At 38.9% G+C, this 26070-nt stretch overlaps 1 protein-coding gene across 1 annotated transcript; it reads right to left on the bottom strand.

The window, feature by feature from the left end:
• On the bottom strand, window positions 1-22456 carry LOC104451223 (protein SABRE). Its single transcript, XM_039315553.1, has 23 exons — window positions 22159-22456; window positions 21347-21458; window positions 20692-20952; window positions 19550-19806; window positions 19173-19377; window positions 17088-17258; window positions 16922-16999; window positions 15203-15454; window positions 12064-14169; window positions 9316-11182; window positions 7612-7712; window positions 6639-6995; window positions 6356-6474; window positions 5751-6003; window positions 4547-4771; window positions 4012-4151; window positions 2877-2949; window positions 2581-2682; window positions 2295-2465; window positions 1577-1918; window positions 1322-1489; window positions 636-1011; window positions 1-448 (listed from the first exon to the last, which is right to left on the bottom strand). The coding sequence occupies exons 1-23, from the start codon at window positions 22356-22358 to the stop codon at window positions 339-341; spliced, it is 8046 nt and encodes a 2681-aa protein (XP_039171487.1). The 5' UTR covers window positions 22359-22456; the 3' UTR covers window positions 1-338.
• Between the last annotated feature and the right edge of the window lie 3614 nt (window positions 22457-26070).

Raw genomic sequence — 26070 nt, 5'->3', positions numbered from 1 at the left:
GAGAGAGAGAGACTTCTCATTTATTTCCAATGATGTGAATTCCTTTTACATACAAAATTTTACAACTTTGCTCATAAATGAGCTTGTATATTTTCCTAAGGAGAAGCTACAACAATATACAAACAAATAAGTGGACCTGTTGCAGGTAAATGAGCAGTCCGTGGGAAACTCGCTCAACCTAGACAATTAATTTACCACAGATACAACTAATTCAAAATTTCTCAACCTGCCGCAATTCAAAAATTTTTACTTGCTATTCTTAGTCATGCACAGACATGTATCTATCCACTGATGATAGCAAGATTCAAGGGAGGGCTTCATGTATAAATAATGCATTTCTATTCATGGAAATCTTCATAAGGAGAGGATCCGCTGGAAGAGTCACTCTCATACGCTGTAGTCTCCCTTGGAGAAGACGGAAGGGATTCTCTTGCTTGTGACGATGAACCTGACAAAATGCAGCAATATAAGAGTCCCAAGATCAACTTTAAAGCATTCATATCAAGGCAAGCGAGTTGACCAATGATCTTTAAACTAGTTAAAATGTAGTGTTGGGGTGGGGGGTGGAGGGAGGGAATTCCAAAATCAGCATCCTAAGCAGTGTCTTAGGCCTCTCTGAAAGGGAAACCACAAACCTTTCTGCCCTCTGGTGCGGAACTTCTTCGTGTGTCGCCTAATGAGCCTCTTTGCTTTAGTTATGGTGAGCTGCCTAGCGAATGGAGAGAACTCCAGATCACTTTCACTCCATTCGCCGTCATTTTCTGCTTCACCCCGCATTGTCCGTAGAACAAACTTCTTCGCCTTGCGACGTTGGGTGTTGAAAAGGCCTCTTATGGAAGTAACAAAACCATCACCTGCTCCATCACTGGTACGCTTAGGCCAGGATATAGGATACTGTTCATTCTTCTCAGCCAGACCACCTTCGTTGTCGCTAAAATTTAGATCACTGTCAGGAACACCGGTCCCATTGTGCTCTCCCTGGCTATGTGCTTTGTCTTTGAATTTTTTACCCTGCACAATATGTGCCGAAAGAAATATAAAGACAAAAATAATGGAAAAGGCATAGCATCTGATACTTGAGAAGTACTCATATAGTGAAATTCCCAACACTTTCTACCTTGAATTCTTCTCAGCTTATCAAAGTTAATATCACTACAAACAAATCCTACATTGCTTGATGGGGAAAAGGACAGTCAACTATGTTGAAGTTTAAAAGCTTTAGCATGAGTCCCAACCGAAGGAAAATATCACAATTTAGGGGTGTAGGTCACAAGTAAAGGCCACTCGGTTTGGATCTTTGTTTATCACAATTCTTCATTACCTGCATTCCGGTCACAGACTTCAAGACTCCCCAGATAATGTGCTTCTTCACTCGCGAGAAGAGTCTTCTCCATGTGCCAGTAAACTCCACACGGTGAAATATATCCATGAGCAGCTTAAGATCATTCACAACAAATCTGGATCCTTCATAAGTTACCAACAGCTCCACCTATGCCAAAGAAAAAGAAGACTTCAGATGAGCTGCAGTTGCTCCAGTTCTATCGCAATAACATTATTATGCATGGATAAGAGCAACCTGACTGATCTTGATATTGTGAAACTCCATTAGCTTTCGTGGTCTAGATCTCTTCTCATGGTGTGATTTTCCTAATTTCTTCTCTTCATGAGATGACCGACCAGATTTGGTGGGTTTTGAATCCTTGAGTTTGTTTCGAGAAGATTCATCTTGTTGCTCAGCAAAACCAAGTGGCCCACTCTTCGAGGAAGAAATGGCTGAAGAGTGAAGCTGTAAAACAAGTTCATTGGCAACAGATTCTGCAACATTTTCTTCCCATGATCTGTCAAAAGAGGATGTCCTTCTCAATTCTGGGGTAGTACCACAGACGAGGTTTGCTTTCAAGTTCTGCACCTTAGACGGCTTCAACCAGTTCAAGAGTCATTAAAAAATAAAGAGTCAGTCCTGATTTCAATGCTAGTGCTACATAATGCAAAAAGTCCATCAATACGATAAATGCAGCAAAATTGGTCTGCATCACATTGGTAACTGATAGGAAGGACTAACAATCATCCAGTGCCAAAAAAATTACCAGTCACTAGAATTAATTTACTGATTACCCAAGCTGTACTTCTGCAGATTTCCCACTAATGCCACGATAAGGTAAATATAGGAAACCAGAAAAGAGCAACAATCAAGTACTAATTGGCCGGATAAAAGTCAGTAGAAGCAATCATGTACTAGTTGCCTGAATAATAATGATTCATAGGCTCCCCAGCAAAATAATTGAGGAACTCACTTGCAGTGTATCTGCTGGAGAGGACTGACTATTCAAGGGTACAGTAGGGGCAGTAGATTTGTAAGGAACTTCAGATTCTCTTGTCAAGGAAACATTTGATGTTGATGCATCGTTAGAGGAGCCTTTCTTCACCCGTTTGGAGCTGACAGTAGTTGAAACCTTCCAGACTTCCTGCATTGTTGTAAACTATCAATTGCCAGCCTTGAAAGGTTTACTGAAAACTATCAAAAAGACTGCTCTAAGGAGAATTGTCACAAATGTAGAAGAGCAACAAGGCTAATCTAACCTGTCGTCGTTGAGAATCCTGCTCCTCTTCAGGGAAAAAATATTCCCACATCATTCTGTACATTGTCTCAGTCAAATGGATCCTGAGGGGGTAAATCTCTACCTACAATGTCAGAAAATGGGTTGAACAAAACAAACTGTCATGATGAAATTTCAAGTTTCTATAGTATGTGCAAGTTTCTATTTTCTGAATTTCTCTGCAATTCAAGCCCAACTTCTCCAAACGATTTAAAAGCATATGCTCCTGCAGCCACTATTTTATAAATGGATGTCACTATGAGAAATAAACTGCATTACCTGGAAAAGTTCAAGAGGAGAATTCCCATCCTTGGGAGATCCCTGTTTTGCATCAACCCTAAGCATGACCTTTCTGAAGATGGAAAAAAATGAAATATTCAACAATTCTTCAAGTTTAGTTAAAGAAATTTCACAAGGCACTTGTCTGATCTACCAGAAGAAAGATTACACAGCACTTAACAATTCAAAAGAATGATTTATGGAAAATATAAAAGCAGAGATAAAGCACAGAGATTTGAAAAGCAGTCAAATACCAAGCACGTAACAATGCCAAGATGACAAGTGATTAAAATTAGAACTTAACACACACAGAATTACTAACCACTGCATGATGAAGAAAATATCTTGAGACAAAATTCACTGAAAATATGTCAAACACTCCCTTCAGTCTAATCTTACTAGAAACATTATCATTAGAAGCTAGTTCGTTTTGATGCCCAAGTTGCACAGGATAGAGTAGGAGAAAGCCTAATGATGCTAAAAATAGACCACTGCCCCAAAAGATGCATTTCACAACATAGAAATCTAAAATCACAAAGAAAACTCCCTCCCTCTCCCTCTCCCTCTCCCTCATTGCCAAGGATGTATCTGATGAGAGGAGCCAAGACTGCAATGAATTATTACACCCTTCGGACATGATGTACCATCTCAAAAATGATGAGTCCACCAAGCCTTAAAAAGGAAGAGCCATTCCATATGAAACATATAAACAGCAGCATTATCAACATGCTAATTCATCGAGACCAATAAGAAAGCACATGATTGTTTTTGCAGGCAAGACTCACCCATACATACAGTCAACTATATTCCTACCAGTACTGTCAGGAGTGGAATAGAAGATGACCGACAATTATTATTATGTGATAGCTAAAAGAAGAGGGCAAAATAATTATTTGCCGAAAGATCAAGCAAGATGGAATAAGTTAATTCGAAGGAGATTCTCAGAACCATGAAGTAGGATCACATTTAGAAAGCCAGAAAGACAAACCAAAGAAGTAACCCAATAACATTAAATGTCATCGTTGGACAAAATCTCACATTTAAGCTTTGCAACTATAGAAATGCAGAGACCAACATATCAAAAAGCAATACTAAAAACATAACATAACTAAGCATCAGCAGTAAAAGTACTTACTTTCCCCATTCAGTTGGAGGATTCCACGCAGATAAAAGCATATCAGACTTAACATCAGGCAGGCAGTTCCTAACAACAACGTACTTAGTTGTAAAACGTGCAACACCAACATCCTTGTAGTCCCGGTCAAAATCATAAATCTGCCAGAATAATTATATTAAGATGCATATGAATAATTATCATATGAATAAGCCAGATAGCAAACAAGTAGCTTCAGTCTGCCAAAAAGTAAATTTTAGACAGGTGGTAACCTCTAACCTAAAGATGTGAAAGTATGGGAACAAGCTCATCGACATCTTTTCATGTGGTATTCTTTGACTACTAGTTCAACAAATCCAGAAAGAAAAGGAAACAAAACCAAGAAAAATGAGTATCAAATGGAATATTTCATCTCTAAAACCCTGACCAATTTTAGACATCAACAAGTGCAATAGCTGACCACGAACCAGATCATTTTTATGTGATGCAATTCCACCATGGGTGAAAGCTAAATCTTTTATTCTTCTCCTTCTCCACTATCCTTTGACGTACTCACCATGTCATTTATCTCAGCCTCGGCAAAAGATTTACCATCTACAAGCATGCTCCAAACCACTTTGTTGATTTGTAAAGATATACGCATAGCACATGACGGACTTTTATTCTTCTCCTTCTCCATTAGTCGTGACTGGGCGGCTTTTTGTAGAGCCGCCCTAAGCGCTAAGGATGCTGCCTTCCTCGATTTTTGTGCATTTAAAAGCTCTCTATGAAGTTTCTGAACCTGCAGAAATGAAGTTTGTGTGCTTTGTGATGCAATACCACAAAAGAAAAAAAAAATGCCAATGGATAATGATTCAAAGGCAAAAGCAAAAGCATGTGGAATGCACATCCAAAAAATGCATCATTCATATTGCAAAGACTACCCATGGAAAAGCTGCAAATAACATCAAAACTATTCGTAGAACGAAAGGAACAGAAAACAAACAGAAGCCATTTTTATAAAAGACCAATCAAATGATTGGGACAAATCAACAGTCAACTAACATAACTGCCAGAAAGCCTTTATCTAATGTCCAGATTCAGGAAAAAGACAATTGTTACAGTCACAGACAGAAATCTTCTGGACAGATGCCACCTAATACTATATTAGAAATAATGCAACAATAGCAGGGACATTCTATGTTACTGAATTCAACCTTCCATATCAAAGCTGCATGTCACATTTTGACTTGCTATGACCTGACTGGCACCTCACATAGGAATGCAAACATATGAGACAACAGATCAGAAAACTATGCATGTGACCACAAAAGAAAATAAAAGAATGATTTGCACAAGAGAACTAAACATAACGATAAATTAACAAATGCACAAAGGTCCAATAAAAGTGTGTGTTGTGTGACTAACTATAGAGAACTCCATATACAAGGAAATTGCTCTTATAGCTAACCCTCCCTAATATAACTATACCACAAATCCAATTACCTTAGGCCCAATTGGGATGGTGTCACAAATTAGCAACAATATCGTCACAAGACATTTCTGATGTTTAGATTCTCTTTTGATAAAATTCACCTTTTAATTTCACATTAAGCCCATCTAAGAACCATGAGTGTGCAGAAGTGTTTTCAAATGATTTCAGAAGTGCTGACAACCTAATTAATCCTCGGTATATTTACCAAAAAAGCAGTTAATCCAATGGTTACCATTCAGTCAAAATATAAAAGCATTTCATTGATCTTATAAGTCTGGATTCTCACCAAAACAGTCTTTCCGCCATTTACCATCCATAAGTCACCTTCTTTCTCCCGATGTAGGTCACCTGAAGTTTCACAATTATGAGACAATTTTCTAATGTCATCAATAAGCAACTTCTGCTCCCACTCTCTCTGTTCCAGGTTGATTTTTGCAAGTTCTACTTCTTCCTCCCCATCAGGAACCACTTCATCTGCCTCCTCTTCAACATCTTCATCGCCATCATCAATGGGGTATGTCAAACTACTTTTTCGAGGCCTGACACGTAACGTGATTCCCACTCAAAATCAACATAAGTAAGCAACCTATAAAATAACACAAATATTCCACATTTCTGTCTATCCCACTATTACATATCAGTCCACAAAAGCTAAAATGCGGATTATGATGACCAGGGACATAAAGATATCCTTATGTTCAACCTTCAGGAAAACTCAACTCAGGCCTCACTAATAACATAAAAAAATATAACCAAGCTCATGCCAGGGACATGTTAGCAACAATAGAAATTCATACACCGTTAACAAGAACATGATCAGAATTCATATCCTACCCCTGCTAGAAAATTTAAAAAACATTATCAAGTTCAAAAATAGAAACTAATCCTCACTTGGGGAGACGCGCAAACAGAAGATTCGTCAACACATCCAGCATAACCTGAAATTGGCGAGAAGTCATTGTTGCTGTTATATCACGAGAATTAAATGCAAGCTCTTTCAAGGGCTTCATCTGCAGCAGAGGATAAAACAAAGCAAGTGAGATATTACAGTTAATTTCAGCTGACTAGATAAAAGCCTCTGCTAAAGTCTGAACATCAAATAATCACGTGCATTCCTTAAAATATACAAACACCAGATCATGTGCATTCCGGGACAAGTAAAGTGCTACATCACCTTCAAATCTGGAGTTCCACCTTTGTGCCTGGTATAGCGGAAATACATATCACATGGCATAAAAACTCTTTCAAGTAGAGCACCAGTACGCTTCACTTTAGCTGAGCTTTTTAGAATTTTTGGGAGCCACTGCAGTCCAGCCCCAGGATCAACATCAGTAGGTGCAACATGAGCTTGGACTTTCTCCAACATGACAGAGAGCTCCATGCGTTTCCATGTCATTTCAGGTTGAGATTCTGGAACATTTATCTTTCCAGATCCAAGTGCTTGTTCAATAATTTCATGCCCAAGATGGAGTACAGAATGAAAGGATCGTGCCAAAACACGGCCACTAACAGCAGCAAGCAGAAACCTACCCTGATTAGGTAAAAATCATAGCATCACATCATGAGAACCATTCCAAGGAAAGTTGCTCCTATTCTGTTTTCTAAGATTACTCAACAAGTTCATTAAACTTCATTCACAAATCATTAGACACACCTACACACACAAACACACACCCATGCAAGCATGCATGCACGCAAGTATATTTAAGGAAGCAGAAACATTAAACTGTTTCAGGGATGCCTCCTACATTTAAAAGTGATAGTTTCATGCTGTAACAGACTCTCCTTCACATGTATCTCTAACTCTGCCTTCAAATGCTCTCATCGGTTTATATAGTTCTTTGATTATTCCCCCTGAAAGATGTGATTCAAGAGACTTTGAATCTTTCATGACATTCTCTATGGTGTCTACCAGATCATTAATCACGACGGTCCTAACAAAAAGAAATTCGAATTGCAGGCATGACATACATAGAGAGATGCCCAAACAGAATCGAAAACAAATGGTACGCCCAATGGAAAGTTCCTTGTGAAGAAAAGGATAAGGCAAAGGAAAAAAAAAAGATTGAGCAGAAATATCTACCAACAGGATTATAATGCCTACTCAAGTGATGTTTCTGATGGGAGAAATTCTATTCAGAACTTACATTGGCTTCTTGCGAGTGTAGATTAAACTGCGGCTCAATAACATTCACCATAAAATGCCGTTTGCCGTCCTCCTCAGAATCATTTGTATTTCCATTAATCACTGGCACAATTACCCCCACCAATCAGTTTTTCATAGAGGCTTTCAAGTATGTGAAATAAAGCAAACATAGTATTTAGACTTAAGATAAAGCCCAAAAACAAGTAAAGTATGACTTCAGAAGAACTTCATGTGGCCCAGTAGTAACATGCCATTTAAAATTACAATCCATGTCAGAGGACACTACAAAGCCACTAAGGAGGGTCACTTGATCACAAAGCTTCTTGTTTTGCATTTTTATGTAAGGACTTATTCAAAGCATTTGTTTAGTAAAAGCGAATCTATAATTTAGTAGGGTTAATATTTGGATTTTGAGAGTACAAGTTCAGCTTTTGGGTTAGCTTAGACTATCGGAGATGTACTATTATCAAAGGCTAGACATTTTGGTGAAATCCCCAGCTGCTTCTGCATACTCCAATCTCTGACGCTTCTTACCTCAAAAGGAGAAAACAACTAATAATCCTGAAAGTTCTCACTAAAAGCAAAACTAATGGTTTCAGTGCTTCTTACCTTGAAAGGAGAAAACAACTGAAAATCCTCAAAGTTCTCACTAAAAGCAAAACTACTGGTTTACTGTCCATTCAGAAACAGTGCTGGAGAAAACAACTAATAATCCTCAAAGTTCTCACTAAAAGCAAAACTAATGGTTGAACTGTCCATTCAGAAACAGTGCTGACTCTCTCTCTCTCTCTCTCACATGTCTCCTCTCTCTCTCTCCACTTCTTCAGCTGGAGTCATCTTGTAGGTATTATCGCGTGTCTCCACTTTTCAGCCGATAGTCATCTTTTAGGTGTTATTGCATGGACCAGTATGCACCATCTCAGGCCCATCAGCCCGTCAAAATTAGTGGGCCCCACCAGGTTTAACATGGGGCCACCAGACTCAGCATTTCAAACTAATTGGCAGTCCTACCAGATTTAATGTGGGCCCCCCAGACTCAGCAATTCAAATTAATATAAGGTTGCAGGCACCGAGTCAATTTAAATGGCTTATGTCTAGATGAGTTCTAAGCTACTTTGCCGCATGTGGTCTAGGGCCAAGTCATGTCTCAGCAGCATAGGTAAGCTTTGCCCCAAGGGCCAAGTCCAAGCATCAACCCATGAAGTGGCATAATTGGCTTCAACCCATTATGCTCTAAAAAAGCCTGTATTGCGGATTGGCTCATTCTAATTGAAATGACTATCCTTCAACTTTTCTAAAATTTGCATTATCCAACAGGAATGCAATCTCCATATCTCCTAGTAGTGAGAGCATAATTGTGTATTAGCTTCCAGAGTGACCTAAGAGTCCTTCTAAAAGTTTCAATGCCCTATTAAATTTCAGAATAGAGGGTAAGTCAGATGAGACCAAATTTTGGGACTAAGATTTACATATCATGATGAAAACAACTTCAGTTCACACAAAATGTCCAATTTATCATGACGGAAAAAAAAAAAAAAAAAAAAAAAAAAAACAAAAAACAAAAAACAAAAAACAAAAAATTTGATCAGCCCATCTAAATTTAGAATATACAAAGCTATCAAATGACACTTTCAATGAAAAATTAAAACCATCAACCTTAACAAATTAGTTACTTTCAATCAATCTCATGAGTAAACAGGCATACCAGTGGCAGCAGATACTGAATTCTCCATCTTGACTGAAGATGATGGAGATGAAACCATCGCTGAAGTCTCTGCAAGTTGTGTGGAAGGAGAACTCCCATTATGGCCAGAAGAAGAAGCCTTTCCCTGATCATTCTGATGCATATCAGCTCCATCATCCGCCTGGTTTTCCTGATGTAGCCTCCTTTGCGCATAAAGCCGTGAAGGAGAAGGTTTGGGAGCCTCAAATGCTTTAGATATTCCACCAACCCAAGACCAAACAGCATCTCTGTTCTCAATTGTCCACAATAGCTTCAAGCCATAAACAAACACGCGTTGACAATTGTCAGCTATTACCACATTGTATCCATCATCATCGCTCTGATCAGACCGTGGATGCTCATCACTCTCGCTTCCATTTTCAAATTCAGATCTAACATAGGTCATCTCAGGATTTCTCCTGCCACCCTCTTGCCATGCTAATAACCTGGCAGGATCAGCTTTTGGGGCCTGTCTTCGAATTGTAAAATAATCAGATGACAGCAAAAAACCATCATCACGATGCTTCTCCGTGCAATTGATTGCACGGTTTCCCTTCTCACTAGGAACTCTATCCATGGATATGGATTGCGAACTTTTCCTTGCCCCTTGACCTGCTTTTGTTAAAATGGGACCATTATCAGTGCCTTTATACAAAAATGCCTTGGGCATGTGAAGGTCAAGACCCTGGTAAACAAGATCAAGAGGTTCACGCTTGCATTCAAATGTGTATTTCTGCTTCCCCCGACTATAATACATTTCATACTTCAGCTTTGTCATATTAAATGTTAGGCCTTTGGCAGGGTCATCTTCAGCTAAGGGGACATGCTTTAAGCAGGTAGGAGTAGCATCTATTCGCAGCATAAATTCTGTCATCACCTTGTCTAAGGAAAGGTTGCCTGATCTGACAGCTCTAGGAACTCCAAAACGAGGCCATCGAGAGAAACTGCGCAGCTTGTGAGGAGGATTATAATTCATACTCCAGAACTTTAATATCCAAGCCAAGTCATGGGCCCCAAGGTTGAAAGTTGGTGAAACATTTGGAGTACTTTCACAAGGACGGGGACCACAGATGGTTTCATCGACAGCAACATCAGCTCCCTGAATAGACTGGTATTGTTTCTCAGATTGTGGAAGAGGAGGTCTCAAAGAGAAATTCCACCTGAGAGAGAGAGAAGTGGATCTGAAGGGATCAAACACTTTTTCACGAGGTTTTCCTTCACTGGGAAGTGCAAACAAATAATGATTCAGTGGATCACCAGATTCGCACTCCCAATCCATCGTCACTTCAAGTGCAAAGGCCGATGTGTCCAGGAAAGCATCAGAAAAACCTGTAGGAAGTTTTAAACTGCGGTTCTTCCCTAAACTTTCCAAGCTGCTCAATAGAATCTTAAAATCCTTAGCAGAAACATAAACTCGACCATCTGATTGCCGGATCTCCATATATGCCGAAACAAGTTGAAGTTTGTCAAGCTTTTCATAAGGATCAGTTGTCGCAAGGACGAACCATCTTGTTTCTGAAAAGAATAAAGAGATGTTTCCATGGATGTAATTTCTTACTTCATCCCACCATGGCAAGCTCCGCTCTTTTTTGGGTGGCTGAATTTGTGGTGTAGTATTCCTAAGGCTCAAATTCGCCCGGCGAAGAGCAACAGTGAAAGCATAGCTCACATCAGCAAAAGATGGTTCATATCCCACTCCAAATGACATTTCTGCTTTTTGAAAATATATAGGCAAATCAAAGTATGTTTTCACTGGAGGAGTTGTGCCACTAACAGATCGAAGCAGGCAGACCTTTCTCCATCTACCAATAAAGACATCTTGGTGAATCTGGGGTTGAAAACATGTTGCCTAATTCAAGAAAAGAAACAAAGAAACATATCAGCTGACTAGGAAGATACGGCATAACTTAGATAAGGCAAGTGACTGAAGCTAGCAAAGGAACAGAAAAATTCATCATTTCAAATTCATTTACCCTTGAAAGGAAACAAAGCTAGAAACTAGTCATAATGCAAAAAATTGCACGGAGGGGTTGAAGGATATTACTGCCTCCAATCAATGCTATACTTGTTCTGTTAGAAAACTAGCACATACAAGTTCTGCCTTAGTGGAACAAAATAAGACCTGAATAAAAATACCATCATAAACACAATGCTATTGTGGATAAATTAAAGTCTCATCTCATATTTCCATAGAATTCACTTGAAAGCAGCTTCTACAGATTGCAGAATCTCCATTTTGGCAATGTTAATTCATGAAAAGAATGCCAAACGATGAATACTGACAGGTATTATCTTTATCTTCTTTTGAAAGAGTTACTGTCAGTTACTATCTTCTTAGAAGTGTTATCCATTCATAGTCTCCTCACTCCAGAAAAGGCAATCCTGAAATGCCCCACTTTCTAAACCTACTACTTAAAGTTGCATAAATCAACTCCAGTAGCCTTGTCTTTGAAATCTCACCTAAAACAATAGGAGATATAATTAAAATAAGAAGACCCATATAAATATACATAAAAAGTAGGCAATAAAATATCCTTCTTTAACTTTTAAAAAAAAAAAGCATAAAAATAAATGAAAATAAAGACCCTCTTAACTAAATAATAGTATCTTTATGACAGATCCTCCCACTTAACCACAAAAAGGCATTTCATATGAACAAGAGTAACAGAGTGGACTTAAAAAGGTAGAGCAGAAAAAAAGGAAAATAAACCAAAACATAACAAATTTCACCTGCTGCGCCAGAATTACACGGCCCTCACATTTACCAGAAGTTGCTGAGAACATAGGATGTGTGTAATTCCTTAACTGAACAACCAGAGTACCAGTGTGCAAGAGAATATTTCTTCCATAAAGACGAGAAAATGGTATGTCATTGTCACTGCATACAGGATCCAGTTTCCTGAGTATATCTATCATCCCAGCATCTCCACCATCAATGCTAGTCAAGGTTAATTCTAAGTCGGTGGCAGATATTGAAAGAAGTGAAGTCCTGCTAGCACTAGGCTTAAATCCAGCCTGAAACCCTTTACTGCATGCCCCCGAACCTTCAGAAGGCCTTAACTTTTGACAAGCCTGATAATAAGATTGAAATGACCTTTTGTATATTTCGTCTTTGTGTTCGCACAAAGAAGATGGATCTTGTCCATTTATTTCAATTCCACCAATATTAAATTTTCTTTCTTGAGCAATATCACTTGTCTCTGCACTTTTAATACATAAGTGGCCTTTCATTGCTTCATCAAGATGCTCCAATCTGACAGCTAACTCACAAGCCTCGTTCTTCATAAGCTGAAAATGTTCATCAAGCCAGCCTTGAATAGGTTCTTCCTCGATATCAGCAGTCAGCTTACGAATGCCAAACTTTATACACCCCAATTTCGAAGAACTAGACTTTTTGGATTTTGAGCTTTCTTTCTTGAATGGAAATATAAGCATGGTTTTAGCAGCAGCTATAAGCTTCAAGGCCCGCAACATATCCTCGATGGAGTCATCAATGGCACGCAACGGTAGCCTGTATGGCATACATATATGAAAATGAAGACCTTGCACTATCCAATCCCATTTAAAAACTGAAGGTCCTTTCACATCAGATGAAGAAATACTGGTGCTAGGAACACGGGAGACTTGCATCCGGGTGCTTTTGATTACTCTAGCCCCATTAAAACTTAGAGTAAGTCCTTCAAAGAGTACTCCTATCCGGGCATTTTCAGAAAAAATAGACTGAATTTGAACCAATGCATCAACCCCATCTCCAACCTCAGCCGATATAGTCAACATCTCCACATCTATTGCAAAAATAGACTCCTTCTTGGGTTTGGCACTTATTCCCAGTTCCTCAGCCATTTCTTTACCCTGATGAACATTTCCCTGAGAGAAGACATCATCATTACTGATGCTACCCAGTTGCTGAAGCTTCTGATGATGCATCATAGATTTCAAATTCAGAACAAGTTCGAATAACGATAGATGTACATCAGGCTCCCACCGCACTGTAATATCAGTTGCACTGAAAAGAGAGCAAACGGAAATCTCTTTGTGACCACCAGACCGTCGTACAAATTTAGCATTTTGCATGTCAAATACAGTCAAATCTGGAGAAGAATGATGCTCCTTCAGGTTTTCTCGATAAATTGATCTGGCTCTTTCAAGCTCCACCTGGGTTGTCTGTTTCTCTTTGTTTACACACACAGAGAGGTGAAAAATGTCAAGCGTGACAGAATAGTTCAATGTCTTGCACTCTTCATGGACTGTGGACATTATGGTTGCACTACGTGGAGTACCATCAGCAGAAACACTAACTATGACCCGACCACCCTGTGACCCATAATTCACACGCTTGGGATCTGCAATAGTCATATTTTCCAAGCCTGCCTCACCACTAATGTTTATAGAACATCGCTCAAGATTAAATTGTATGACTCGAGTCCCTTTTCCTGATTGCTTAGATGCCCGGCCCCCCTGGCTCTGTCCTGATCTCTTTCTAGAAGCAGAAAGACTTTTGAAAAGAACTTGAAAAGCTAGAGCAGTTGATATGAGGGATTCAACCCGCTTTAAGGTAAAATAAACACCCATACCAGTAACATCAACTGAAAGAGCCAATTTAGATCTAGTAATGTCTTCTTCCGATGACTCCATGTCCTTTTTGCCCCAGTCTAGACTCACCTTAGCTATGTGCATCAAGGAACCAGAATTTGATTCAACACCAAAAAGGTTTTCTCTCAAACATTCTTGATACTCATCTTCCATATGCAGATTTATTTCACCAAGTTCCATGTGAACAGAAGGGCCTGTCATAGATATATTATTTGCAAAGACGTGCGAGGATTGTGAGCAACCCTGCAAAAAGAAAATTATAAAGGATACCCAAAAAACTAGAGTGAAACTTATGCTTTGTAGGGTCAATAACAAGAAGATAAAGAAGAACGGCTGAGTGCATTTTACATAAACACTTGAGCAAGAACAATTAAAAGGAAAAACTATATGTAAATTATAACACAGGATAAAGGCAAACCTACTGAGCAAGAAACCTAGGAGCTCTATGCAAGTATTTAGGACTACATGAAGAACCATCCTCAAAAAGCGGATTGGAAACAACCGGAAAAAATTAGAAGACTTTGAGAGAGAGAGAGAGAGAGAGAGTACTCATAAAGTCAAAGTAAAAAGTTTCATCCATAAGGACTTGTATTCATTCTCATAAATATGTAAGATGTACCACAGAGATTTTGAAATCAAGAAGTAAAAGAATCAAAATGGAGCAGACAAGACCTCCAGTGACAAAACCTTACCCATTTCCTAGAAAGCATAATACTGCAAGGTGAAGGCCAATTAAGAAGTTGACCCGGAGGAAATGTTTTGGATTGATTATGATGGTTCAATGAAAGATTCATCCATTCTATGAGGTCTTCCCATGTTCAACTCATTCATCTTCCTATGAACAACACTAAGAAGAGTGACTCTGGAATTTTCTAAGTTGAGCAATATCACTTAACTTTGCACCGGTTTAAAAGCAAAAGTGTCTCCATGTCATAAGGTAGAGACCAGCTGATAGTACTTGCTTAATAACCATAGCAATAATTGTGATGTGGCGAACTTTTCAGGAAGAAATTAGCCTGGGAGCTAGAAGAAGTAGAAACCCCTCAATGTTGTAGTTGAGACAAACTCATACATCCTCGAATATAGTAGTCTAGATGCCTTCTGCATATAGTAGGTCTGCCATCCTAAGTTCAGTTAAGTCATTTCTGAAGAATCGAGTGTTTAAGCCATAGTGGCATACAAATGAAGCAGCGCAATTCAGGGTAACAGGAAATTATCTACATAAAATTCTAGCTACAAACAAGTCCAAGTACCCAAAAGCTCATAGCAAACTCACATGATACAGAGGCAAACCACTGAAGCTGTATAGCACAATAGTCATCTCGGGAGCTGAGAGAGTACAAGTCCACATTATAGCTTTAGAATCTGATGATAGTGACCTCTTTGAAGTCACAGTCGGCTCCTGTAGCACCATTTTCTTCTTCTTTGAGGACTGGAGATGCAACCATGGCTTTAATCTACTTATGAATACGTTGCACTGAGTACCTCCCAATTTGACATCAACTTCAGCTCTCACTGGCAATGTTGGCTGAAAATGAATAATTTATTACTTAAGATAATATAATTACAAAAAGAAGAGCGAACTCATGCAGTCAGGCTTATTAAAGCCAAGAAATGACACATAATAATTGACAAAGGTATCCACACATAACGATACGGTTGCAGACATAAATGTGAAGTGTGTCAACAATCTATATGCCTCTTTTTATGCCATGTTGCAGCCCCGTTAATGATTCTAAAGAATTCGATTAGTTGGAGAACATGATCTTAAATTGTTAGTTTTCATCATCATACTAAAATCAGAAGGTTTATAAGACAGCTCTGCCAGCATACTTTGGAGTCACAAAGTAACTCGGATGTGTTAATACACTTTAGCACAATTACAGGATGGGGAAAAATATTGAAGTAATGAGAACACACAGTTCACCTTGGCAATTATGCACAACTAAAAGAACAGGCCTGTGGAATTATACATGTAGAAGTAGACAGTAATTATGGTCGTAATAAAAAAAAAATAAACTGCTTATTTGATTAAAACGTAATACTATGCCAGGTTTTAGAGAGATGGAATCCTTGTTTAAATCTAACCTAAAATCACATTTCATACAGCTTCCATAGCTCACACAAATAATTCGTAGTTCCACACAAGAAAAAGGAGCTAATAAGACCTTATAAGCATCTTTTTACCTCAAGAATGAAAATAACTAATAAGTGTGGTTAAAGCAGCAGCTGTGGGATGGTTTTGGAGGCAAAGCACAAATAGTGATGCAATGGTTATTCATGGTTTTATCAGCCCCAGCAGATAAAACGTCCTTTATTCTCTTTTGTTCCAGAACCTAGTAATGATTTACCAAGCTGATTACTTCATTTTGGTGCTATTTTTTTGAGTCCATGAGGGATTAGAACAATTGTTAAAGTATCCAGCACCACTTACAGACGAGATTTATTGTGGCATATATGCATGTATCTCACTCTTGCTTTTGTGTCGACATTCTAAGGTGTACTAAGAGCAAAGTTTGAATTGTTCCTCACCCATTTAATAATTCATCTCACATGTGGATTCTTGTTCGTTTCATTCCCATTCTTCAACTTTATGTGCATTCTTCATATCATTTCGTTCTAGCTTGCATATGAGAGAGTGCTCGAGTATCCCACAAAAATTATCAACAGGATTTAGGGGAGCCTTATATACATATAATTCTTCTCACCTAATTAGTATACACAATCTGGTTTGACTCCTTACAACACCAAGGTATTCTAGGCTCTCGACTTTTGGAAACCTAAGGCAAGTGCTATCCGTACCCCTTCTTCAGTTTTTCCATAGATAAGTAACATTATTTCCAACATGCATTGAAGTTTACACTTTCGCCAACTTCTTCTCCCATTATCAATGAATCTATCAGACTATGCATTAGACAGGATATGATGAATCATGTGACACTCTACAGCCATTTCAGAAAAACTTCTTTGCCGGATCAAATAGAACACAACTTACCTCTAGAGGAATGTACACCAGAAACATGACATCAACCTTCAGTATCTCCATAAGAGAAGTGCCAGCTTCTCTTAGCAGCTGAAATATCACAGATAACTGTTTAGAAAGGACAAAATGGAATGAAGAATATGAAACTGACCAGCCAATAACAGAGTCACAAGCGTACATGAATCTCGCTGAATTCCACTTGAACGTCAAGACGTGTACTCTCCCCCACATCCTCCATGGATCGAGTTTTCAAGCATCTAAATTGAATGCCCGTGATGTTATTCTCTACACGCAGGTCATGCTCTTGGTGACTAAACTTAATATCCACTTTTGGCAAACTGAAGGAAACCTGTCAAAAAAGGAATTTTTTTTGTTCAATAAAAGATTACAACCAGTCAACAAGCTTCAGATTGCAATATGATTGAAACTTCATGCATCAAGACCCGAGATCTTAAAGTAGATGATATATGGTTAGATCCAGAATTGAAGAGACGATGAAAATGCTGAACCTTCATCAGAGAAAAACTACTGCTGTAATTAAGTCTTAAATTTAAAAGGCTATCATAAACTTTGCCTGGTATGAAGCAGGGGACCATCAGAGGAACCTTTGTGCTTGTTGGGATGCCACGGGTAAACCAAGTTAGAAGGGTGTGTGACTATTACAACTTGTTTCTTAAGAACATACCTGCTGTTCAGAAGTGGTGCTGTAGTCTGTTCAAAATATTTTCTGCTTTCCAGGAGATGAACAGAAGTTATAGTCGGTGACATGGACGGCATGATTACTGGGGCGTTTGTTTCCCCGGTAAGCCACAAGTAACTGATCACCCCCAGTTATAGATTATTTTTCTTTTCTGAACATCAACAATAAAGTTGGAAAGTATTCTTAAATTCAATTAACTTTTGGAAAATTTATAAGCACCAACCACTTTGTTTCTTATTCCTAATCTCTTTCATTCTTCGTGGAGGTTCCAATGATGTCCACCATTCATTTCTTATCTTGTCATTTGTTTAACTAGTCATGATGACCTGCTATGTGGCTTTCTATTGCAGGGGAGACTTAGCAAAAGATAAGTAGCAAGCATTAAAAAGAAAAAAAAAAAACTCCTACTTATATTGCCAAGTATGCACGTGCATATATAGTCTCTGTCACACACATGAACCATGCTGCTATGGCAAAATCATCTAAAATCTTCTGTTGCATTTGCTTTTGTCTTCTCTGCCTTTATTTCAAATTATTCTGTCTCCACAAGCTGCAGTGCTGCAAATAATTTGATCTTAAAGTAACCAGCAGCTTGCTGGTACTTCTATATTCTTTAGTAATTTCTTAGAATTGGAAACCGAAATTCATTGCATTCTTCCTTTTTTCCTTCTTTTAGCCAACACTAAAAAATTTTACAGCACCAAATTTGCCAATATACTTTTTTGAAAAATTGGTCCTACAAAATAGTATAGTCAATCAAAGCCCCCCTAAAACCCCATAAGATTTATCATGCCAATGAAGAATACTGTTAGTAGGTCAAGATTATGCTACTTTCTTGAGCCAAACATACCCCCCCGGGCGGTAGTAGTGGCGATATAAACTCACAATCTTCCACCAAAGAAAGAAACGGAGATAGTTTATAATGCGTGTTTTGTCGCACATCTCATATGACACAACAATCAGCCTGACATTGTATAGACTGCATTTGTCAAGATCATCAAGAATTGAACAGTTTAGTAAGTTAACCATTCCAAGAAGCTTGGTTAGCACAGATTCTGAAGGCAAATAAATTGTCGAAGTGATATCATTCTACAATAGAAATTACCATAGAGACAGTGATGTGAGTGTGTAAAAACAGCTCAATCATTTATGGAGCCCAAAACATCTCTACATTAACATTGCACAAAGTTTTATCCTTGTCAAGAGGTGTCAACCAAATTAGAAGGTGGTCTTGCCTTATTTTTAAGGCATAACCTTCTTGCAATTCACACCCTTTACGGAAAATAGAGTTTCAAAAATGTGCTGCTTAGTTAAGGGACATCAAGTTTGGGGCGGGGCAATAAAATTCCTCATTTTCCTTGTCTAATGAGAAGTGTTTGATTTGCTGGACATAAATTCTAATTTTCCCATCAAATCCCTACAGCTCCCTGCCTATCAAAACATAGAACAGTTAGGCAAAAAGATGCCACGGTGGAGAGAAAGTCTATGTAATATAGTCAAAAACAAAACTACAGAGGCAAGGTAGTAGAAGACACCAGCTTGTAACGAAATAAATTCACCAACCTTCTCAGGAAATATTGAACTGTACTTTGAAAGTGCTAATTGTTTTTTGGGTGGATTTTTGCCAGCTGCAGAATCAATAGTTTGCTCCATCTCTGTAGGAAAGGTATCAGATGACCTTTTATTCTTCGAAAGTAGTGACTCATTCAGGTTCATATTGACTTCTCCACTATGGATGTCTAGATTGTTGATAATTACACCAACTTCCCTACATTCAAAAGAGCAAAGCAGAATAATCAAAAAGTAGACCAAGACTGTTGTATCCAAAGCCATCACAAAAAAAAAGGTCATCTGTATGTTGAGAGAACGCCATAACAATAAAGTAATCATACACTGCAAGTAGTTTTGAGAGAAATAAACGAGTGGGGAAAAAAAATCACCTATTATGACCGAATTCGCAAGAAAGAAGCAACTCCTCACAGCTAAAAGGAGCAGAAGACCTCTCCATACAAGCATGTCCCATCTGGTTGGAAAAGTCCCCATCGAGATTACATGACTGGTCACAACTCATTCGTGATTCACCAAGGTAAACAAGAATAGGTGATATCTGCAGCTTAACCAATAGATTAGGTTTGGAGCCACCATCTTTAGATATTTCCACTTTCAAATCCTTAACCTCAATAGTAGCCTTGGGTGTCTGCCATTTACAAACACTCCATTAAGAAAAAAAATATGAAATCAACCATGTAGTGCTCTCTATGCTCATGAAAAAAAAAAAAAAAAAAAAGAACAAAAGCACCAAAGAATTCATTAGACTGAACATTAGAAAAGCACGTTGTAGAAAGCCAGAGTTCCATCCATATTATCTCAGCAGCCAAGCATCGAATAATAAACATGGCAAGACCAGGCAGCCTAGCAAAGTATATTTTAACTGACACACCTGGCTATCATACAGCTTCAAGTTTGCACCAACTAAAAAAGTGCTTTCAGACACACCACATGCAAATCTAGCGATTGGAATATCAATTTTAACAAGAATCGTAGCATCTCAGGGAAAAAACCTACCAGGATACTAGCAACTTAACAATAGGAGGTAGGGTGGGATGGCTGGCAAAGGGGAACATTACACAGTAACAAGAACATGAAGAGAGGATGGCTACCCAGAGTATGGAATTTGAGAAAATGAGAGACTAATTCCACTTCCCTGTCCTCTCCCCTTCAAGTGCCTATCTTGGTCAAACCAGTGCCATTGCATATCTCTGCTGTGAGTCTATGTGTGCATGCACAAGTGTAAACAGAATATGGAGTTGTTGAATAATCATGCACAAAGAATTACCAAATCATTCACCTTCCCTATACTTCCTAACCAACCAATTATTGCCAATTAACTATTTTCTTCCACCTTTATCACATCTAAACATACTTAGCATTTTGCTAACAAGTAATGCACGCAAAATCTCTCAAGGACAGAGTTACCTCAGTGATCCTCTTGAAAAATAAACAAACTCAAAGTGACTAAGTCAAAACACTTCCAAAAACAAATCACCAGTACATAATCTAACAGTTGAGAATTGCAAGTTACCTTCAAAGCTAAATCTGTGACACTAATAGACAAGAACCTTGCAACATTGGCTACAAGCATCCATTTTCCCCTGCCTGAAGTGCGGGGTCTCCGACTTTTGACTTTCTGCTTGCTTTTATTAGGAGGCCTGATCACAACCTCTAAATCAGCTATCAGGACTTGTAGCTTGGGATCCCTCGAAAAAAAACCGGCCCCAAGCCTGACAAGAGACTGTCTCACGCTGACTCTAATTTCTCCAACAGACACAGATTCGATTGGACCCTGCGTATTGGCAAGTCAAATTCATCAACCACAGTTTACATTTCCTAAAATCCAGTTCGCAAATGAGTTCTATCAGTCCTTTGAGTCCAGATCCCCAAAAATCCGAAAAGAGTCCACATCGTATTGCGTGATGTGTACTTGACTTCCTGACTATTGTTGTTTTCACCTTGCCTATGGTACATAGCGCCACTCCACTGAGGCCGGAAGGCAAGTGAAAAGAGCACGATCAGAGACATTTTTTCATAAAGAAACTCTACATTGGCAGGTGACTAGAAGCAAGGAATTTGAATTTGAGAACCCAGACTGACCAGACTAGACGCCTAAGATTTCTGAAAGGTTGAGTTCCTCTATGAAGGAAACATTAGCAGACCAGTCAAAGAAGTGAGGAAAGAACCTTTTTAAACTTCACCACGATGTCTCGTAAGCATTTCCACCCACCAACTTTAAAGGCAACAGAAGCTCCCAAAACCCGGCTTAGAGTCCAAGCTACCAATCGAGAAGCAAAGCTGAAAGGACAAGGAAAACAAGACATGGATTAAAAGAAAAAAAAAAGCTGAAACAGTAGTGAAAGGGCAATCCACTGATTATGATGCCCAAAAAAGAGATACTTTGGCATTAAAGCTTGCGAAAAGTCGAACATCAATAGATGAAAGAGCATTATAAACCCCATGCGACAGCAAGAGCAACCTTATATCCCCAACATTGTCAACTTTCTCTGTGCAAGTACAACTCTATTTTCTCTTCGGTACATGAAGTAGCAAATTGGAAGTAAAGCTCGGCCAATGCTAAACCAACAGACGAAATGCAAGACACGGCAGCCATCAGAAGAACCATAAAACATGTCCCGCCGGAATTGTACCCTGCATGGGACATGTTCGATCAAAACAACCGTGCAATTTCCCGACCAGCCACTTCGATCGTCGCCAAAAACCGTCGTTCAAAAACTAAACCCATCACACATCGCGCCCGCATTATTCTCCAACCGCCCGCAAAAATCCTTTTTTTTTTTTTTTTCCTCTTTTCCTCCCGCGATCCATCACGACGGCTCGAAACGCGATCGGCACAGCACCGGGCGCATCCATCGCGCGCCGAACCGATCGGCAAGCAGAATTTCGCAAGAGAGAGGGGAAAAGCACAAAAAAAAAAGAAAAAGACGACGACGAGGGCGGAGGGAGCGAATTCCCGGCGGGAGGGGGGGGGACGTACATGAAGAGCAACCAGAGCACAATGGAGAGCAGCAGGAACCCGAAGAGGAACTTGGCGGGCGAGGCGGACCCCATCCCTCCGGCGGCGGGGGCGGCGGCGATCAAGGCGGGGCGGGGCGGGCGTCGGCGGGGGCGGGGAGCGGCGGCGGGGGGAGGAGGGGAGCTGCGGCGGCTGCGGAATTGGCGGGGAGGGGAGATCATGTCCTCCGGAATGGCCTGAAGGGGCGAGATTTTTATGGGGAGGATTCGTGAGGGATCCGATCCGCGATGCTCTCGCGGTCGTCACTGGGAGAGAGAAGAAATGGGAGGGGGTGGGAGGGAGCAGCCAGGGAGGCGGGGTGGGGAGGGGTTGCCGATCGGGTGCGGGAGGGCGCAGGGGAGGAGGGGAGGAGGGGAGGTGTCCTCTGCTCTCGACGTGCCGCGGAGAACCGGGTGTGTCTCCGTCTCGTCCCGGCTGATCCGCCTCCCCCACTGGCGGCGAGTTTCGAGAATTTTCGTACGTTTTTTCTTTTCTTTTTTTCCTTATGATGAATTTAACGATGGTGTCCCAAAAAAACAAAAAGTTCATATCACACAAGAAAAAAAAAAAAAAACCTACATCTATAGTAGATTTAACCTACACTAATTTGTGTTAAATTTTACTGCCGAATTACTGAGTTAAATAACAAGTAATAATTTATGAGTATTCTAATTTGGAGCTTTATCATTCGTTTATCATAAATATACTAATTTATGAATTTTTTTCATGAAATAAATCCAATTTAACGGAAAATAACAAAAGATGGATATAGCAATTTTGGGGTTCTCTACTTCCCTCTAGTTCGACCATTGGCACCCAGGAGGTCTTTAAACCCTTTTTTTTTTTTATCAAATTCCTTCATCTACAGACCTGGGTTGGCTAGACAAGCAACCGTTGCTGATCTCTTTTCCCCCTCGAGCCAAGCTTTAAATGATATTTTGGATTCCTAATAAATTCCCCTTCCCAGCCTTTCTTAGGACTCAGACCTCTTCTGTTGGGACAACGGCTCCTTTGGGTAGTTTATGATTGCATTGGCTTGGGAGGCCATTAGGCGAAAGAATGATCAAGTTTCATGGCGTGCATTCATTTGGAATTCCTCCATTTCTTCAAGGTACCAATTTTTTTTTTTTGGCTTATCGCTAAGCACGGACTTCTTACCCAAGACATTTTACTATTGTATGGCAGAATTGATAGCGGCTCTTATGCATTTTGCAACGACACACCAAACTCCATTAATCACCTGTTCTTCGGTTATCATATCACTACCGGCCTTGCTTTCTTTTGGGCTGCTAGGTGCAATCTCCCTTGGTACAATAGACCTTGGGTAGATAATCTTAGTTGGGCTGTGACTCTACTCTTGGTAAAGAGTTCTATAAATGCATTGCTCGATTCTCCCTTGGGACTCTTTGTCACATCATTTGAAAGAACAAGAATGACATTCTTTTTAGAGAGCAAACTCTTGAGATCCTTACCTTGAAGAACCACCTATTCAAGGTTGTAAGAGACAAGACTATGACTTTCAGGAATGTTGAGGACAATGCTAGGAATAGGGGATTCCAGCATACTTGGGGCATTGACCCGATTATCTTTTCTTCTAATGAAGCCAATCCACCTGTTCCATGACGCTATGCTCGCTGCACTGCTTTGGTGACTGGTGGGTAGTTCGTGATGGTTGTGCCTCGACCTCCTTGGAATAGGCTGGATGCTCGAAGACTCCACGCCTCCTTCATCTCCTTGCCACGTCCCTTGGTGGCCTTCGATTCTGGTTTTCTGAAGCCTATGTAACGGTTGAAGCCTGGCTTGAGGGCTTTGACTGTCATTCGAGGCCCTGCCTTTTGTTTTTTGTGGTTTGTTGGTCTGCCGCTATATAAGCTTTCCTTGTTGTCCTACTACCTCTTATGGCCTGTTTGTTTGCCGCTGCTAGCTGTTTTTCTCGTCTCAGCACTCTTCCACTCGTTATGATTTCGTTTTGAGTGTAAGTTTTTTGGTGTCATGACCTCCTCTTGTATAGTTGGTTAAAGCTCAATATAATCTTTTACTTCTTACCCAAAAAAAAAAAAAACTTCAAAAAGTTAATATATGAAAGGTCGAGTCAAATCATTTTTGTGACAAAAATATATGAATCGATCAAATAATAGAAGGAAATCATTTATGAAAAGAATACACAAATAAAAAGATTATGCCGACATTGAAAAGGGAAGAAAATTTCGACATTGCGGCGAATGAATGGTTCGAAAAGTATTTTTCCATAAAAATGATTTTTAAAATAATTAATTAGTGAAAGATAATTTCATTATTGATACAAATTTATATGTAGATATTTTTGTAAATGATAAAAATATCTCTTATCTGTTCATTTTTGTATTTGAAACAAACTATCATTTTTAGAAAAACGGTCTTTCGAAATATTCAATTTTCACGAAATAAACAAGGCCGTGAAATCTTAAAAGAAGGTTATTTCATGGCAAAAAAAATCTTTAAATTTGGATACCGAAATATTTGGGGGATAAAACATAATTATGAGTTCACGCATTTGTCCATGTATTAATGTTTGCAAGACAGTCATTAGGAATATTCAAAGGAAGAAAAAATAATTTTTTATTAAGAGAAGGAAGAAAAATTAATCGAGATCCCTTAAAATAGGAGGTTCTCATTTCTTTACCTGGTAGTAGTTAGAACCGAAGTTCTGACGTGATGTCTACCTTTACCATCATGAGACTCCCTAATTTCTTGTCTATCTTTATTTTCCTGACAGAGAGGGAATAGGATATTAGCGCGAGGTCTCTCACCCCATGACGGTTCTCCAGCCTGTTTCTTCCGTGAGCCTTTTAAAGACTTGGTCCAAATCATTAAGAATATTCGAGGGAAGAAAAATTAATTTTTTATTAAGAGAAGGAAGAAAAATTAATTGAGATCCCTTGAAATAGGAGGTTCTCATTTCTTTATATAATAATTTGTAGATTCACGCTATTTTCATCCTCAAATAGCTTTACACGCACCACAAATTTTGAACTGTCTAAATTTGCCCTCATTGGAGCTCATTTACGGTGAGATTGATCAAAGAGGAAAATTACATATTTAATGTAGATCTATGAATTAATGATCTTTATCAACCTTTGGCAAACAATCGTTTCTTCTTCTTAAAGTTTACATGTTCGTTCGTTTTTAACAAGACTAATCTAAGGCTTCATTCGTTTCACAAAAAATAATTTCGGGAAAACATTTTTTGAATTTTCTGGCGTTTGTTTCACGGAAAATGAATTCCTCAGGGAAAATATTTTTCATACTCTCTTATTTTACACCTCTACAAATCTTCACTTCCTTCTCCCATTTCTTCTTTTTCTTTTCTTTTTTATTTGAATTATTTTTAATTTTCTTTTTCTTTTTAAATTCCCTTTTCTTTCCTTTTCCTTTTTTTCTTTTTCTTTTATTTGTTTCCCATCTTCTTCTTTTTTGGCTAGTCATCGGCCGTTGCCAAGCAAACCTCGAGCTCTTCGCGCTCTACACTTTTGCTTATCTTTTTCTTTATTTACTCTACCTGTAGTTGTATATTGCTCAAACAAATGGCTCTACATGCTTTGCTTATGTTTTCTTTTGTTGATTAAAACACAAAAAATGCAAGGAGAGAACATGCCCACTCAATTAAAAAAATCTCATTAGGGTTATACATGCTTTGCTTATTTTCTCCTTTGCTTATTTTAAAATCCATATAAATAGTTTTTAGAGTAGATGGACATTTGGTGACAATGAGGGAACAAAGATATGAAGTAAATTTACCCAGATTTAAAGGCAAGTTCATATTTGATTGATTTATAGGTCAGTAAGTGATACATGCCTAAGTGGTGAAATCTTATAAAATATTGTCTTTAGCGAACATTGAAAAATATTTTCCAA

The sequence above is a fragment of the Eucalyptus grandis genome, chromosome 6, assembly GCF_016545825.1.
Source record: "Eucalyptus grandis isolate ANBG69807.140 chromosome 6, ASM1654582v1, whole genome shotgun sequence".
Lineage (NCBI taxonomy): Eukaryota > Viridiplantae > Streptophyta > Magnoliopsida > Myrtales > Myrtaceae > Eucalyptus > Eucalyptus grandis.
Note: the sequence above shows the minus strand (reverse complement) of the source record. Positions and strands in the feature narration are given on the sequence as shown.

Bases quoted from the DNA above. Each gene is read 5' to 3' on its own strand.
- LOC104451223 (XM_039315553.1), bottom strand. From the start codon at position 22,358: ATGATCTCCCCTCCCCGCCAATTCCGCAGCCGCCGCAGCTCCCCTCCT. The intron at 11,183-12,063 runs GTGAAATTTGTT...TTCTTGAATTAG, and splicing joins GTGTAATTCTGGCGCAGCAG to GCAACATGTTTTCAACCCCA. The intron at 1,490-1,576 runs GTTGCTCTTATC...TCTTTGGCATAG, and splicing joins ACAATATCAAGATCAGTCAG to GTGGAGCTGTTGGTAACTTA.